Source organism: Anthonomus grandis, chromosome 2 (genome assembly GCF_022605725.1).
Source record: "Anthonomus grandis grandis chromosome 2, icAntGran1.3, whole genome shotgun sequence".
NCBI lineage: Eukaryota > Metazoa > Arthropoda > Insecta > Coleoptera > Curculionidae > Anthonomus > Anthonomus grandis.
The window spans coordinates 35,832,429-35,851,420 of NC_065547.1; the positions used below are offsets into that span (position 1 = coordinate 35,832,429).

Here is an 18,992-nt window from a genome sequence, read left to right on the forward strand (position 1 = left end):
CCTACTGTGGCATATAACAAAGCAATAATAGTCTGACTACTAATTATTAAGTATTCTTAGGCAAAGGGTTTCCTAGAAAATTGGGTTAAATAAAATGTGGGTATTTTTTAACCCCCCCCCCCCTTAGTACTGCTAGGGTTAAAGATGTTTTGAAATCGGCGATTTCCCTTTAGTTTCGCATCTGGTTATAGTTAATCTATAGAACTATAGAAGTACTTTGAAAACGTTTTCAAAAGAAATACCTTCATAATTGATTATTTAAAAACCCTTTCATTTTCATTTTATTAGAATATTATGTACAACAAAACAATAAATATAAAGCAAAAGTAAAACAAAACTACTAACTAGCTTTAGCCACTGCATATCCATCAATTTCATGCAAATTTGATTCTTTAAAATCCAATACTATATCTCCCTTAATAAGATGCTTATAAGACTTTTTCGCGCCGGTCAAGTTCTGAAGGTATGGTGCACTTTTCCTAAAACTGGCATATTTAAACTTCAGCTTAACGCTACCATCCGATAATTTTTCATTGGTGCCGTCTGGATTACCCACTTCGCCAACCATTATATCTTCGACTTCTAATGCTTTTGCTTTGTTTTCGTTGATATCATTTTCGATTTCTGCTTGATAGCTATCTAAGGTTTTTGATATTGCGGTAATATTTTCTTCTATATTACTGGCTTGTTGGTCAAAAGCTTCATTATCAAGTCCTTTATTCTTTTTTGCTTTCTTTTTTTGGATGAACTTATCTATATAGGACAAATCTGCGCTATCATTTAACTTGCCTTCAAGTTCCACAATATTTCTGCTGTCATCCAAAGTTTCATTCTCAAGTTCTTCTTTACAGGGGATAATTCTCTCTCGTGTTACGTCACTAAATCTAACACTCTTCCGTCGCTCCACGGCAGTTTTTACTTTTTGTATGCTTCCTGGCTCTTCGGCCTTGGACATGTTAGGCTGTGCAGGTGTTGTACAGATATTAAGCATCAAATCACAATTTTCTAATAAAGAATCATTTAAATTAATAGCAAGATTACTAATGCCGCCCTCTTCCTTTGGCACTTGGGCCTTCTTATTTGATTTTGATTTTCGTTTTACTTCAAACTCTTCATTTTTTTTATCCTGCGGATCTGAAGTATCTATTCCGTTAAAAGTAGGATTTTCTATAGCAAAATTATCTTTACTTTTATCGCTTTTTTTTCTTTTATTCTTTTTTGGTTTCACTTGAATTTCATAAGGGTTTTCAATTGTCTCAGAAGCTAGTTGATCTTCTTCTACAAAGCTATCAAAAAAAGGGTTATCAATGCCTTCAGATTGTTTTGCTTTAGATTTCTTCTTTTTTGTATTTATTTCAGTTTCAGCGCTTTCTAGAGAATCATTTGTACCTTCCAAGGTACTTTCAGCTTTCAATTTTTTTTTCTTTTTCTTGCTTTCTTTAGATTCACTATTGGTGTTAACATTTTCTGTAGTGTCCATTTCTTCAACAACAACTTTCGATTTTTTCTTCTTTTTCCTTGGAGTTTCTTGGTCTTCTGACTGATCCATTATTGCATCTGAAGAAGTAACAGAAGGTTTATTGCTTTCAACTGTATCAGCGACATCTGAAATTAAAAAAAAAATCCATTCTAAAGGTGATTATAGTTTAATTACCATTTATATACGATATTTGTTATTAATATTATAGTAGGCCCAGAAATTAAAACAAATTGTTTTAACAACTACTATTGATATTATGATTTATAACTGAAATATCTTTGTTCATAAAATGGAATAGAGTGTTAATTTCTAAGTACTAATTTTTAAATACACAGTCAACAAAAACTTTACATTACTAATACTAAAAACATGAAATTCAAAGATCTGAAATTAATTGGTAGTCAAATTTGAACAAAAAAGTGAGACTGTTCATATCCATTCACCTTATTAATGCCACATTGAATAATAATTTATTACTTAATTTTAAGTTATTTAAATAGGGTTTTCACTAAAGAAGTTTAAGGTTCCCAAAGTAGTTTTTTAAAATGCATAATTAACAGATAATGAATTGTTAAATTATTAAAACTTAAAAAAATAGGTGACTTTGAATTCACTTTTACTTATAATAACATATTTACATCACTGATAAAGTGGCACTAACTTAGACCTCCAAAAGAATTAATTCAAAAAAGTTATCACAAATATCTCACTACTATGAATAGAAAGTATTATGTTAGTCAAATCTTGCATGAAGCCTGAAGTTCAATTAAAATATATTCTTATTCGTGATTATCTCAGTAAGATTCCTCTCACTGTGCAAGGTAATTTTTATGAATACAAATTTAAACTAATTAAAATATGAGATTATACTAGCAACAAACCTTTTCTCTTTTTTTTCTTCCTTCCACCTTCTGGTTCATGGCTGCTATGTTTTACTGGAGTAACTTCACTATTAATTTGTACTTGAACTTCAAACATTTTAGCTACCTGACTGGCTGTATCATTTAATGATTCATCCATGGTTTCCTCAATTGGTTCCAATACATGTTTTTCTATATTAGAAGGCGAAAACATTGGATCAAATGCTGGATTTGATAATCCACAATCTTCCTGATTTTTCTTTTTGGATTTATCTTTTTTATTTTTAATGGGCAACTCATCTGGTATATTTTCTATGCTTAACTTTTTCTTCTTAGGAGTGTCTTCAATATTCTCTTCAGAATCATCTAGTGCTCTTTTTTTCTTGTCTTTTTTCTTTTTGCTGATTGATTCTCCTTCGACTGAACTTCCATTTATATATGAAACAAAGGAGGTTTTAGTATGTGTTGTGGAACATTCGAGTCTATTGTTAAATCCAAATCCAAAATTTGTATTTAATTCACTTTCTGACTCAGATGATCGTTTTCTTCTATGTTTCAAGTCATTGTTTATATTTTTAATGTCAGAATTATCTTGTGTGAAACCAAAGCCAAAACTTGGCTTGTCTTCAGTATCTGATTCATCAGTCTTTGGTAAAACTCCATTGTTACTAACAACAAAACCATTAGTATTACCAAAGCCTGGCAGTTTCTTTTTAAAATATTCAGATATTAAACCACCATGTGAAAAGTTTCTATTATTACATTGCTCATCAGATTGGGTCTCTTTAGTTTCTTCAACTTCATTTTTCACCTGTTTGTTTGCCTCTTTTAAACATCTTTTGCCAAATATATTAGCCAAGTCTTTTTCAGAACATCTACTCAAGTCTTTACCCCTTGTAAATTTCTTATAGTGTACTCTTGCCTTGGAATTTTGAGACTTAATTTCCAAAGAGCTCAATTTAATTTCTGATTCTTTGGGTTTTGCACCTAGGGTTTCTAGAAGAGCAGTAAAGTTAGTTTGATGCTCTGTCCACTGGTCATCAGTTTCTTTGTAACCCATACCTGCAAAAGAGGAAATATATTTATTTATTTATTTATTTATTTATTTATTCATGCCAAAAAGTACAAAGCTTTTACACAAGTCAGTCAAAAATATAACTCCAAATAAAAGTATTAAACTGTAAAATTCGTTTTACCTAAGAACAAAAATAAAACACATATAAGCCTAAAAAGTAATGCTTAAAAACACTTAACACTAAAAGTCAAGAGACCCAGCCTATGCAATAGCACTGAAATTTGAGCTCAGGAATTCCTCAAATGAATAAAAAGCATTGGTGACTAAAAAATGTTTTACCTTTGTCTTATAAGCATTAAGAGGCAAATCCTTAACGGAGACCGGCAGGACATTAAAGAACTTAATTCCATAATAAGACACGCCATTACGGGTACGCTCGAGTCTCCTAAATGGTGCCACCAAGGAGCCGCTATTTCTGGTGTCATGACTGTGAGTGCTAGCATGAGTCGCAAACCTGGGTAGGTTTTCCCTAATGAATACAAGGCACAGAAGTATGAAGGCGCTTGGTAAGGTGAGAACTCTCAGAAGCCTGAAGTGGACCCTACAACAATCCCTGTATCCAATCTGCGCAATCACTCGCAGACATCGACGTTGCAATGCAAAAATCCTGGGCATATGCGCTGAATGACCCCAGTTTAGTAAGTTATACGTCATTAGAGAGTGAAAATATCCAAAGTAAGCTGTCCTGAGAGTACCTGCGGAGACAGACCCAGACAAATTGCGAATCAGGAAAGTACACCTTGATAATTTGGTTGACAATTCATCTATGTGACCTTGCCACGTCAAACCACTATCCAATCTAACACCCAGAAAATCCACAGACACACCTAAAGATTGTTGCTGGGAATCAACGTCCCGAAGGGAAAAAATTATATTTTGAGTTTTGGACTCATTTAAGCACAATCTATTGGAAACGGCCCAGTCTCTAAACTGAGAACAAGATTCTTGAGCCTTGAGCGAAATGTTTGCGCAACTCCTATTAGTACACAGGGATGTAGTATAATGTGAAATACCATATTCTAATGTTATCTATAAGAATAAATATATTTTCCTTAGTAAAAGTATTGAATAAATGTAATAGGTATACAAAAAAAAGCAGATGACTAGTTTAGATCCATCTTACAGTAGTGGCCATAATTATAGCAACTTTTGAAATTTTTTAAAATCTTATGGTTTATCAGTTCAACTCATTATTAGTTTATAATAATGTGTACTATATAAAGTTAATGTGTAAAAAGTGGAAGCTATGAAAAATCTGGGATGTATTTGGAAGACATAAAAAAAACTCATAACTACAGTCAGTCAAAATGAAACTCGTACACCTAAGGTTTCTTTTATATTCTGTACAAATAACGTGCAAAATATTTCCAACTATATATATCTGCAATCAGCATAAAATGTTGTAATAAAAGTTGTTGAGCAAAAATATGCAAAGAATGCATGCTGAGCATAAAAAAGTATAAGAGATAAGAAAATGTTATGGTCAACATGAAACCGGTACATCATATTTACTTTACAATAACATTAATATTATTTATAGTTAGCACTTGGTATTAAGAGCATCTGTTACTTTTAACACTCCTGTGTAATTTTTAATTGAGTTTAATTAATTTTTTGTCCTTCTTTTACTATATGGGGCGTCAGCGTGGACAAACATGCGTTGTAGAACGCAAATTAATTATACAACATTGGAAAGATGGAGAATCATTGTAACAAATTTCCAAAATGGTTTGTAGGCCTCACTCTACCGTGCAAGGAGTTGTGGATCATTATAAAAGTGAAAATATAATATCAAATAAAGTAAGGAAAAGCCCTCGAAAAATGTTTAATTCGTACGACGAACGTTGGATCCTCAGGAAAGTTGTGGAAAACCCGAAAATATCTGCACCGAAGTTGGCAAAAGAAATTGAGAAATATTTACGAAAAACAGTTCAAACAGTCAGAAATTTTCTAAAAAAAAATAATATTCATAGTAGAGTGGCTCGAAGAAAACCTTGGATCAGTAAGGTAAATAAAATCAAGAGGTTAAGCTTTGCTGAAGAACACAGAGACAAAGATTTTTTATTTTGGAAGGCCGTAATTTTTACAGATGAGAGTAAATTTTGTATTTTCGGATCAGATGGACAACAATGGGTGTGGAGAAAGCCCAATGAATCTCTCAAAGAACAAAATATATGAGCCACAGTAAAGCACGGAGGTGGTTCAGTCATGGTCTGGGGGTGTATGTCAGCTGCAGGTCCTGGAAATCTACATTTTATAGAGGGTATAATGGATCAGAACATTTTGGACATACTTAAGCAGAATTTAAAGGCAAGCGCCCGAAAATTCCGAATTGAAAAAAAATTTGAATTCTACCAGGACAAGGATCCAAAGCATAAGGCACAGAAAGTAAAGAATTGGTTGCTCCATAACTGTCCAAAAGTACTTGAAACTCCACGGCAAAGTCCAGATATTAAGGTCATTGAAAACTTATTGTCACATTTGAAAGTTGCTGTAAGAAACCATGAAATTTCAAACAAAGAGCAATTAAAAGTAGTGATTCAAGAAGAATGGTCTAAAATATCACCCCAAATATTGTGAAAAATTGGTGCGATCAATGCCCAATCCTTTGGCAGATGTTATAAAAAATAAAGGACTACTAACAAAATATTAATTCCTTTTTTATATTTTTTTCCTGTATATTTTTTAATGGTGTATGAGTTTCATTTTGAGTTGTAAAATCGAATGTAATTAATTATTATTAATTTTCTCATTTTTCTTAAAACTTCTTTTTGTGAAAAATATATTTTTACTTTTATTTTGTCTTTCAAAGGCCATCATATAAAATGTATATATTATTTTTTTTTTATGTAAGTAAAAAATATATTTTTGTAAACAAATAAAATGTAAGGGGTGTACCAGTTTCATTTTGACTGACCCTACATTATTATCCAGATGTCAAAAGAAAATCCTTTTTTATCATTGGCATAAATTAAAGCTAACCTGGCAGAAATTGGTCTTACTACACTAAGTTCAAGTGGGATCTTTTCATTGGATAGAAGGTCATGTGGACCATATCTCTATGCCTTTCAGAAATATTTTTTAACAATGTAACAACCCAGAATTCAAACTTATCACTGACTGGTTAATAAAATCAATGATTTGCCATGGCCTTCGCAGTCCCTAGATTTGAATCCCATTGAGAACCTCTGGGATTATGGAGATCATAAAACGAACACCAACCTCAATGAACTTTTCTCAGAACATAAGATGCCTGCAAAAATATAGATATGGCCTATATTCAAAAATTAATTGATTTTATGCCATGAAGGTGTGTGGAAGTTATTAAGTAGATAGGGTGCTACACCAAGTATTAGTTTTAAATTACTTTTTTTACTATTTTTTTAAAATAATTAAAAAGGTTTATTTTAAAAAGTAAGCAGAGTAAATAAAAATCAACGCAGAATAAAAATTATTTTTCCATGCGGCATTGCTTAAACGAAATTTAATATTTTTAACTTATTCATATAAAATTTTATTTTAAAACTAAAGATAATTTTTTTTTCATGAGATCATTGTTTTTCGAATATCATTTTCTATTAAATTTCTTCTTTTTATCATGGAAATTTCCCTTTAAACCAGAACTTATTTGGTTACATTATATACAGTTTAGCATTTAGTTTCCTAAGGTAGCATTAGCTACATTTACAACGCGCGGATCTATTAGGTCCATGGATCAAATATTTTTATTTAGTACAGGCCTGTTTACAAGGATTGATTTTGAGGGTTAAATTAGTGCAGGATTATCTCTACCCTGTTTGGAAAGCATCAAATTCGCATATCAAATTTTAGTGCGCTGCCATTTACACTGAAAAAATAGTAGTGAAAGAAGTTCAACAAGGCCATTTCTTCAAAATTATCAATTTAACTAATATTATGTGACTTACCTTGTGAATCATTTTTATAACTAACTTTGATATGTTCTGTACGTCCATCTTCTTTGGCTCCTAGACCTTTCCCATGAGACCAACCCATTTTTTCCAGCATTTTTTGGCCAAACTTGTTGGCATCTACAATAGAAAATGCCTTATTTACTTTACTATGCCGCGTTATAATGTATAATTTTTTTTTTAATGGATTATTAAGATTGTGAATATATATACCTTCAGACCAAAGTTTTCCTCTGGGATTTAGGGACCATTTCTGTTTCCGTTTTCTTTCAGCAAGTATCGACATTTTTTTAATATTTTCCTCTCGGAACTACTCGAAATAAAACAGAAAAGGAATAACTTTTCTATTTGTTTGTATTAAACTCTTGAAGGGAAAACTATAAAAACGGTTAAACCTTGACAAAAACATAACCCTAACCTTTAAACCGCGTGTAAAAAACAGCTGGTGGTCTGACGTCTGACAGTATTGACACATTGACAGTGACAGATATGGTTGACAGCGAGACTTTAATGCCTCATTTACATTGGGCGCTTTTCGGAATTCACCGGTGGATACACCGGGTTGCACCGGCAATAACCGACTCATTTCAGAATTAACCCGGTACAAAAAACGTTTCCAAATTAACCGGTGAAATCGACTGCTTGCCACCGACGAGGCATCGGATTAACCGGGATTTTAAAGCGGAATTTCGATCAAATAGATTCTTCCTAACCTTTTTTGCCGTTTAGTTTTTGTTGTTTAAATTTGTTGTTTATAATTTTTTCCTTCCTTATTTTTTGTGGATATTTTAATTTGGTAAGTTTATATAAGTTTATGTAATAAATTTTTTCATAAGTCAAAGGCGACCTGTGTCACAAAATTCTGGAGGGTTATAAGCGTAGTTTTCACTTTAACATTTGACGATTTGTCAAGAGGCTTCAATGGTGTTGAGAGTATACTTTTTCAAAATCTATGAAGATTTCACAATTCAAGTATTAACTTACTCCAGTTCTACTTAGCAAACAGGAGTCAATATATTTATTTTAAGAATGGTAGATCTCAGAGTTTATTAATGGCACATGGCGTACTGCGAGGCTCTATTTTTAGGCCCTTTACGTTTCTAATGTGAGTCAATTATTTTCCTAGCCCTTACACTGGGTCTGTATTTTATCTTTTTGCTGATGCCACAGACAACACTTCATGGATGAAGCTGCAACTTTTCTTGAAGTCACTCTGAATTCGGGTTTCACCTTGCGGTCATATGTTGAGCTTGTTTGTCAGAGAGAATCTCGAAAGGTTTATGACTCATGCTTTGCTATCGCAGTATCAGAGGCTTTATAGATCCCATAATATCACATCTCATTATAGAATTTTTTTTTTATGTTAGCAGCACATTAAGTCTTTATTAAGAACATGCACCTTGAAAATGCATATAAGGTTAAGAAGTAAATAGTTAAAAATGCCTTTCACATTTGAGGAGTACTTCCGTTCTAACTTTGCTGACTTCCTGCTTATTTTATGCCTGTTGTATATTATTTTTCATCGCATTATAAAAATATATAAATAATTTTTAGTTTAGTAATTATTTTTTTTATTAATTTTTAATTATGTTATTTGTTAATCTACTATTTTGCTTTTATATTGACTTTAAAGATGAGTACTATGTAACTGTTTTAAAAAGAAAAAGAACATGACTGATTTAAGAATCAAATTAAAGGTTATTTAGAGATTTTAGTATTGTTTAGTTATTTTTATTTATGTCATGTCATGAAACTGATAATACATGTTTTCGTATTGTTTTCTCTTTTTGAAATTTCATTATTAATAATTAAACAATTTATAACTTTGATTTAGTTTACCATGACTAACAAAAATAAGAGGAAAAGTTCATAAATTTTTTTATAAGGGAACAGAATCCACTATTTTCCATTGCAATCAAATATAAAAAGGTAATCGAAAACAAATAGATGAATGCAAATCCGAATTGTGAAAAGAATGACTGGTCACAAATTGCCAAATAATTTAATGCAGAATGTATCAGGTTTTGACTACTTGCATATAAGCGAAGTGTTAAAAGTATCTGGTTCAGTAGTAACAGATTGTTATTTCTAAAAATAGAACGTTTATATTTATCATTACCTATCTAGCTTGTAAGGAGCAGCATAGATTTGCGTATCATCAAGATATTCCAGTTCACCCTCTTCTAGTCCCAAAATATCAAGCATCCCACTATGCTTATGAACCTGAATTATCATATCGTCCCCTTAATACTACAACTAGGTAACTCGAAATTTCACGATTTTGAGTTATCTACTTTTTCCTTTATAACCTTTTACGCCTTTTTTAATGCTACAACTAGGTAAGTTTAACTCCAATCCAATTTACGGGAATCAAATGACAAAAACTATTTATGTTCACAGTTAAAAAAATACCTGCTGCTTAAAGTAGCTACCTTGAATTACCTAATTGTGCACCTGCGATTAAAAAAAATTGTAGGGCAACAAGTGTTTAATTTAAGTTACCTAGTTGTGCGCCCGGCTAACTTGACTTATTCGCTACCCCTTACAGATATTTTTCGAGATACCTATGTTTGCAGTAAATGTCGAGTGTGACATTATTAAGTATGTTCCTCCAGTTTTTCTAATATTTTTTGTGAAAAAAAGGCGAAAAAAAAGCAAAAATGTCTACAAGAGCCAAATACATATTAACTTTAGCACGTAGCCAGTTGACGGAGAATAAAGGTGAGTGAATTTAAATGCAATTAATGATGATGATGATGACATGTCGTCACCTGATAATGAGATAAATACTCGCATAAAATATACGACGGAAGGAAAGAATAAAGCGGAAGAACCTACAAGTAATTATTATTTAAGTTTATTTTATAAAATATTTTTGTATTATTATTGGGCAAGAGCCTTGTAAATACGTAGACTGATAAATACCTTTTATTTTTTAGAAAGTTCCTTTTTTACTTCATGTGATGATACTACTGTGGCATTTCAAGAATTTACTATTGGAAATGAAAGTTTAAACGGTGAGAAAAGTTTTTAAAAACTAATTTTTCTAGTGTTATTAATTTCTAATTTTTACAGTTGAAAATATTGAGCCGGTTCCGGGCACTTCAAAACAGCATTTATATGACTTAAATTCAGACTTTGAGCCATATTCTTCTGAACACTCGGAATATAATCCAGAGTCTGAAAATTCTGAAAAGCAGTGATTTGGATTCCCAAGTTGGCACATTACAAAGAAACAATATTGAATTACACGATATGGAAGAGTTGCCTGTTAGGACAGATAAGTCGAGAAAAAAAAAAGAAATGAACAAAACTGGAAAAGGAATGTTGCAAAATTAAAAAAACAACGTGGCGAGGCATACATATCATTAAAAGGGCAAACACAGCTACCTGCAGCAAAAGACAATGGAGTGAAGTTTTTTCTTATGATGAACGATTGTCGATTTTTCGGAGATATTATCACTTAGAATCATACGAAAGAAAGCGTGACTTTATTCACGGTCATACAGAAAAAAAAAATAAAAAATATCATACGAAAGAACAGTTCAGACGACAAAACACCATTTTTTTCTTTTTGCCAAAAAATTCTAACCGGATTCAGGTTTGCAAAACGATGTTTATCAATACCCTAGGAATTAGAAAGGGAGTTGTGGATATTGCAATGAAAGAGAGAACTGAACAAAACACAAGTTTGGAAGACAAGCGCAGAAAATTAAAAAAAAAGGTCACGACTCCTGAAATAATGAATAGTGTTAAAAGTCATATTGAGAAGTTTCCAGTAGTCGGCTCACACTATTGTCGTTCAAAACCGCAACGTAAATATTTGACCTCTGACTTAAACATAACAATTATGTACTCTCTTTATGAAAAAGAATGCAATGAAAAAAAACAAACACCAGCTAGCTCTGCCATTTATAGAAAGGTGTTCTCAGAGGAGTATAACCTTGGTTTTTATCGAGCTCGCAAAGATCAGTGTCGGATTTGTATGGCCTACAATTCTTCTTTAAGTGATAAACCATCTATGCAAATTGAGTATTTGGCTCATATAGCAGCTAAGGATAGAGCGCGCGATGAAAAGCGATTAAGCAGACAGTTGGCGGAAAATTCAAACGGAAAACTCATAAGTTGCAATTTTGATTTGCAACAAGTGCTTCTGGTGCCAAATGATCCAACTAATAATGCTTTATTTTATAAGCAAAGATTTAAAGTATTTAACTTTACCATTTATAATACTGTCTCCAAACAAGGTGATTGCTTTATGTGGACAGAAGTTGAAGGTAAACGAGGTAGCTGTGAGATTGCGACCTGTTTATATAAATATTTTGAATCTTTGCCAGAAACTACAAATCAGGTTCAGTGTTTTAGTTATGTGGTGGACAAAATTTAAACAAATTTGTATCTGTCATGTGCTTAACAGCCGTTCAAAATATTGCACATTTAGAAACGATTGAACTCAACTTCTTAGTGTCGGGACATAGTGAAATGGAATGCAATTCCATGCACTCTGGCATTTCAGCAGAATTTAAAAGAGTAGGCAAAACTTATTTAGCACAAGACTGGAAAACAATAGCTAGATGTTCCCGAAGAAAGGGTGATAAACCTTACATCGTTCATGATGTTACACACGAACAAATATTTGATTGGAAAAATCATGCAGATAAAGTTTTAATTTTCAGAACCAAGGACGAAAGTGGAAAGCAAGTTGCCTAGCAGAAAATGTGTTGTATGCGCTTTTCTAAATCAGAACCTTTTATATTAAAATTCAAAGAAAAAGTCGATGATGAATTTAGGAGTTTAAACTGCAAAAGGAAAACAAAACCATCTCAAATTAATAGAAAAATGCCCAAGTCTTTGTATAAAAGCAGAATACCTATAACTAAGGAAAAATATATTGATCTTTTGTCTTTATTTAACACTAAACCTCCCGCAATTCCCATTGAAAATAATTTTTTTTTTGAAAACCTTCCACTTAAGCAAACAGAAGAAGTTGTACCTGAATCAGATTTAAGTGACAGTGAGTGACGAAGTATAGTATTTAAGTAATCATGAGTTATGTATTTGGGTTTTTTTTACATTTGACAGAAATGTAAGTATTAATAAAAGTATTTTTGATATTAAAACTTGTTCTTACTGCTCAGTCAACAACTAGATATTTGCTTTTTTCTTTTTGATTTTTTTTGTTAAAACTAGATATCTTATTTTTTAATACCAAAAGAACTGAAAAAAAAGCTGACAATCTCTAAAAATATTAAGTATATATATTTATTCAATGTCCATGCGGACTAATTAAAAAGAAATTCAATTCGCTATTATACAACATTTTTAATTTTTAAAAACTTTAAACTGCTCTCCTGAAAAATTACAATTTTTGAGTTACCTAGTTGTAGTATTAAGGGGACGATATATTGATATTCATAATGGGCGCTTCTCAGATTTCACCGGTTGATACACCAGATTGCACCGGCAGGAATCGAGGCGTTTCAGAATTTACCCGGTACAAAAAAACCCGGGTTTCAAAATTAACCAGTGACGAGGTATCGGATTGACTGGGAATTTAAGGTAGAATCCCGGTCAAATACGTTGTTCCTAGGATTCCTAACCAAGTTTTGTATTTTTTGCAGCTTAGTTTTTGTAAACTTGTTATTGCTCAATTTTTATTTTGATTTTTTGTGGAGATTTTAAGTTTATTTTGATGGTCGAGTAAAAATAGTAGAAGAATAACATAAGATTTTAATACAATTTTTTAAAATTTTGTTTGTCTATAGGTACCGACTATAAAAGCCACAAACTGATTGCAACAAAAAATTATACCCTTGCAATGGAACAGGGTCGTTTTTGTTTGGCTTTTAGTTTCTTAAACATCAAAACAGTGTCAACTTTTAAATTTTTTCATGGAAAATGCTACCATAGTTTGTTTCGTTTGCTTTGAAAACTATAAACATCAACAGAAATCGATATTATTAAAGCTGCCAGCTGTCAAACAAATTCTAAGAAAATCAACCAAAGCATTTCCGAAAATTTAAGTAGCCGAACGTCAACCTGTATACCGACCGAAATACCGAAAATTTCTTGATTAACCGGTTAATTCAACCGGTGAATTCTGAAAAGTGCCCATTCTTAACTTCGGTGTGGCCAATGGAAAAAATTAACATTTTGACAGCTGCCAACAAACAAATAAATGTCAATCTATCAATTCCGTCAAAAGATATGACAAGCAGAATTTGCTATCGAATCAAAACCCAACTTTTATAATTTTTCAAATCATCCTACTAAAGAATTGTTCTTAAGTTTTCCCTGAAGTTTACTTGCTTTTATAACTAAACAGACCAAAAATGGTAAGAAAATGGTTTATTTGGCTAATTTTGTTTTCTTACATTTAATTTGGGATTAGTACCTACTTCACCTCTCCCAAATACAAAACACAGTGAAATACAAAAAGCATCTTTTAATTTTTATCCTTTTTTAGTCAATTCTAGCATATAATGGGGGTGCCATGGTAGCCATGAAGGGGGAAAATTGTGTGGCCATAGCTGCTGACAGGAGGTTTGGTATTCAAGCACAAACACTGGCCACTAATTTTGAAAAGATTTTTGAGATGGGACCTCATCTCTATGTAGGTCTCCCAGGCCTTGCTACTGACACTCAGACAGTCTTTGAGAAATTGCGCTTTAGAAAAAATCTCTATGAACTAAAAGAAAATCGTTCTATGTCCCCAAAAGTCTTTAGTGCTATGTTGTCTCATATGTTATATGAAAAACGTTTTGGCCCATTTTTTGTCGAGCCTGTTGTAGCTGGATTAGATCCCAAGACATATGAACCTTTTATTTGTAATATGGATCTAATAGGATGCATTAATCAGCCTAAAGACTTTGTCGTTGGAGGTACAGCATCTGCACAGTTGTATGGTATGTGTGAAGCATTGTGGGAACCAAACTTAGGACCAGATGATTTGTTTGAAACAACTTCTCAGGCTTTAATAAATGCATTTGATAGAGATGCTATATCTGGTTGGGGCGCAACTGTTTATGTTATGTAAGTATTATTTTAACAAGATAAAATAATCAATTTATTCATTCCTTTAAGAACACTCGTGTGAGAACAATGTAATTATTAAGTTTACATAAATAAACTTCTGAAAAAAGGGATAAGGTCTAATGATATATGTACTTAATGCTTGTACAGGTTATCTCATTTAAGGCACATTTTTTGACTATCTCTGTATTTTACAAGAAATGCAAAATAGCCAATCAATGTATTTTATATTGAAAGGATTTGAAAATCATAAAAAAGCAATTGTATGAAAAACAAATGACCTGTACATCTAGTGTTAACAGTATACGAGTAGTGCTAAAGAAACAATGGTGCAATAATTATTATACAATACTTACACTTTCCTTCTAATACCTATTACCAAAAAGTCCAAATTTCAGATTCATGAAATGCTCTTTCTTTGATGATCATGATTAAATGTTTTTATTTATTATTAGTTTATATATCTATAACAGATTGCACCCCATTGGTCATAGTTCTTTGCATTGACAATGGAGACAAAAAAAAGTGGATACTAAATATTTATAGGATTGAATGTGAATAAACAAATTATTTTTAGATCTCATTTAGACTTAATACCAAATAATATGTTTAAATAAAAAAAAATGGATCTTAGATGGTTGTAAATCTAATATTCATGTGATTTTACAATGCACTTTTTCCTCTTTTAATTTTACTGGAGTTTTTTATTTCAATTACATATTAAGTCACCAAAATATAACTTATATTTTTTGTTTCAGTGAAAAAGACAAGGTTACCATCAAGAACTTAAAGACCAGGATGGATTAAACAATATTAATTTCTATTTATACTTAAGTTAAATAACCTTACATTTGCTATTGTCAAAAATTGGTTTTTGTATTAAAGAAGATGAAAAACATGTTGTTACATTCAATTATTTTTATAAAAACTAAAAAAAATTAAATCTGATGCTTAGTGCCTTCTTCCCAGCTCATCCTGTACAACACTCATATTCATCATGGGTTCTTGAGTGGAGTTAGCAGTGTGGCCTTTAAGATATTAAATAGGAAGACAAATCAAGTGATATTTTTAAGATCCTGACCTTAGAACAAATGACCAATTTAATAATGACAATAAATATTTAATTTAATTGCATTAAATAAAAAATTATAGCCAACCCTACCTAGTAGAATAAGTTTATAAAACAAAAAAGAGTTTTGGTAAATCAACTCTATAGTATCATAGCCAATTCCAAACAAAATTAAATTAACTTTGACTCTTCATACGCGTTGGAAAAGTCGCAACTGAAAGCACGTACCACCACACCAAGAAGATCCAAGTTAAATGAGTTTAATGATTGTCCAATATTATATGAATAAGACCACTTTATTGTTTCTAGGAATGCATATATTTTCCTTCGTAAATTTGAACGATGTACATCAATGCGAAACGACGCAGAGTGGCTAGTGGCTTTTTAAGATTTCATAATACATATACCAGGAATATACATATCTATCAATTGAAATTGTCGCAGACTGTAATTTTATAGTTAACTGTTGAAAATGTCTACCTCCACCTACCATGTGCATCGCATGTATTCTGGCCAAGGAAAAAATTAATGGCTTTAAAATAAATTGCATTTTCTCGGATAGTCACAAATTCCAAACACCAATTGATGCAGTATGGCTGGATGTCCAGATATGTGAAGTAAATTTGTCTGTTGCTTGTTTATACAGATCGGGAACAACTACTAGCGAAGAGGTCAATACCCACATGATAGATACTATAAGTCCAACAATTGTTGTGGGAGACTTCAACTACCCCAACATTAACTGGAAAAGTCTCTCAATTGCACCACCAGACAAAAAGACGCAGGATTTTATGAACATGTATCAAGAAATAGGAGCCCAGCAGTTGATTGATTTCCCAACAAGATACAGAAAAGACCAAAGTTCCCTTTTGGACCTCTTCATAACCAACGATCCTAAAAGCATCTTTGATCTTTGCTCAGAACCGCCCATTGGCCGCAGCAACCATGTCGTAATAAAAGCAAAAACACAACTAAAAATTCTACCCAAACAAACACAACCAGTTGTAAGAAGGAACTTTTACACTGCAAACTATGAAGAAATCAACCACTTCATTCAACTACAACCGGTGCATGCGAACAACTCGATCTTCGAAAACTTTCAAAATGTTGTGAATGGTGCTATCGAACAATACATTCCTACCAGGCGTGTGAAAACAGACCCCCAAAAACCGTGGATAAATAAAAATATTTTCAAAGAAATTAACAAAAAACGGAAACTATGGGAAAAGTATATAACAAACAAAACTCAGGACAAATATCAAGCTTATATGTGCTAAAATAATATTACCAAACATAAGTTGGTCGACGCCAGAAAGAAATATGAAAATGGTCTTGCAAACTCGGCCTCGCCAAAGAAACTATTTAAATATGTAAATCGCAACTCGAAAATCTCAACCATAACCCTAAAAGATACAGCAACCCAGCAGTTTCTAGACAGCAAATCCATGGCGGAAACATTCGCAGCACAGTTTGATACAGCATTCATGAAGGATTCATATCCAATTCCATTATTGCCTAATCACAGCAGGGTGCAACCCTCAATTGTAACTATTCATTTTACAAAAGAGAAAGTCGAAGAAGCGCTTGAAAATATGAAAAGGGACTCAAGCCCAGGACCAGATAAAATCCCAATAGTTTTCCTTCAAAATTGCAGAAATTCCCTCAGTCCCTTGCTTTCGGGGGCAATGCAGGAATGCTTAGAACAAGGAAAGATAACAGAAGAATGAAAACATTCAATCGTGACACCACTGTTCAAGAAGGGAGACCGGAACAAACCGGAAAACTAAAGACCTATCAGCCTCACATGCAACCCACTGAAATGTATGGAGAAAGTAATAGTTAAGGAGCTCATAGCATTCTTTCTGGAGAATGGTTTAATACCTGCCTCTCAGCGTGGATTTTTGCCTAAACGTTCAACAACAACAAACCTTTTAGAGTGTTTGAATGACTGGACAAAAAATCACGGCAATGGCCAGCCAACAGACATAATACATCTTGACTATGAAAAGGCATTTGATAAAGTCCCGCACAAGCTCTTAATGGCAAAGCTGGAGCATTTTGGAGTCAGAGGAAAGCTGCTTGATCTGATCAAGGCATTACGGAATGAGAGATTCTACCAGGTTATAGTCAATGGGGAGCTGTCCAGTCCACATCGAGTGAGCAGCGGCGTTATCCAGGGATCGGTAGTTGGCCCAGTGCTTTTTACATCATATTTGTTTGATCTAGTTGGATTTATAAAGATGGACACAAGTCTGTTTGCAGATGACTGCAAAATATATGCTAATTCTCTAACCAGCGCAGCGCTGCTCCAGGCAGACCTGCAAAATGTTGAGATGTGGTCAAGGCAATGGGGTATGAAACTAAACACATCCAAATGCACAGTGTTGAGGATCGGTCCAGATAATCCTGATAATGAATATTTTCTGGATGGATGTGCCTTAAAATCAGTGAACGAACAAAATGATCTAGGAGTCCTAATAACATCAGACCTAAAATGGGAACGTCATATAACCAGAATTTGTAAAAAAGCAAACTCGCTAGTCTATCTGATAAAGCAAGCTTTTAGGGACCATTCTATTGAAATGATATCCACTCTATACAAAAGTTACATAAGACCAAAAATACAATATGCCTTTGTTGTATGGAACCCAAAAGAAGATATAGACCAATTGGAGAAATTACAGCGCAAAGTAACAAAAATCCCTTACGAATTAAGCGAGATGCCATATCCAGAAAAATTAATCAGGTTTGGGTTGACCACTCTCAGAGAGCGAAGACATAGAGGCGATCTCATCGAAACCTACAAGATTACCAGTGCAATTTGGCGAACCTTTTCCACTATAGTGAAAACCATCATCTCCGAGGACATACAAGGAAGCTTAAAAAAGAAAGAACGGCAAAACTTCCCAGAAAAAACTTTGTAACAAATCGTGCAGTATACTTGTGGAACTCGTTAAATCAGGAAACGGTGACGGCCCCAAATACGAATATCTTCAAGAATCGCGATGATGTTGAACTGGGACAAAATTCGGAGAGAATGATCCACTACTGCATGTGAGCAGGTCCACCTACTCAAGCCAGAAACATACGGAAGAAACAATAGCTTCATCGGTCTCACCGCCTGCTATTGTCAACATAATAATAATAAATAATAATAATAATAAAAATAATAATCGCACCTACATTTAAAATTTTAAATGCGCTCACAATAATACGTCTCATAGATGAGCGAGAGCTCATATTGTATAAGAATAAGAGCATATGAAGAGATCTTGCAGGCCATTCAATATGATCTCTTCAAATTCCAAACTTAATTATATCCGCGAATAGGGATGATGTTATAGGTAGATAACATCATCCCTATTCGATAGATGAAATTGTAATTATAATTTGTGACTTTGAAAACAAAAATCGATGCTAACAAGGTTTTCCGACAAAACACCCAAGAAAATCGGGATGGAACATTCTCATTGCGCTAGTAAGTATGAAAGTAAGCGAGTAGAATTTTTACGTCAAGTAATTATTGTTACTTTATGAACATACTTCT

At 32.8% G+C, this 18,992-nt stretch overlaps 3 protein-coding genes across 3 annotated transcripts; 2 read left to right on the forward strand and 1 right to left on the reverse strand.

Moving 5' to 3' along the window:
• Positions 1-250: 250 nt before the first annotated feature.
• On the reverse strand, positions 251-7,778 carry LOC126750467 (uncharacterized). The gene is made up of 4 exons (XM_050460093.1): positions 7,558-7,778; positions 7,342-7,464; positions 2,362-3,402; positions 251-1,605 (listed from the first exon to the last, which is right to left on the reverse strand). The coding sequence occupies exons 1-4, from the start codon at positions 7,628-7,630 to the stop codon at positions 341-343; spliced, it is 2,502 nt and encodes an 833-aa protein (XP_050316050.1). The 5' UTR covers positions 7,631-7,778; the 3' UTR covers positions 251-340.
• A 5,737-nt stretch (positions 7,779-13,515) lies between these two features.
• LOC126750717 (proteasome subunit beta type-3) lies at positions 13,516-15,274 on the forward strand. The gene is made up of 3 exons (XM_050460428.1): positions 13,516-13,679; positions 13,811-14,376; positions 15,135-15,274. The coding sequence occupies exons 1-3, from the start codon at positions 13,677-13,679 to the stop codon at positions 15,181-15,183; spliced, it is 618 nt and encodes a 205-aa protein (XP_050316385.1). The 5' UTR covers positions 13,516-13,676; the 3' UTR covers positions 15,184-15,274.
• Positions 15,275-17,484: 2,210 nt separating this feature from the next.
• LOC126750168 (uncharacterized) lies at positions 17,485-18,369 on the forward strand. The gene has a single exon (XM_050459692.1). It carries the CDS (start codon positions 17,485-17,487, stop codon positions 18,367-18,369), a length of 885 nt encoding a protein of 294 aa, XP_050315649.1.
• Positions 18,370-18,992: the final 623 nt, after the last annotated feature.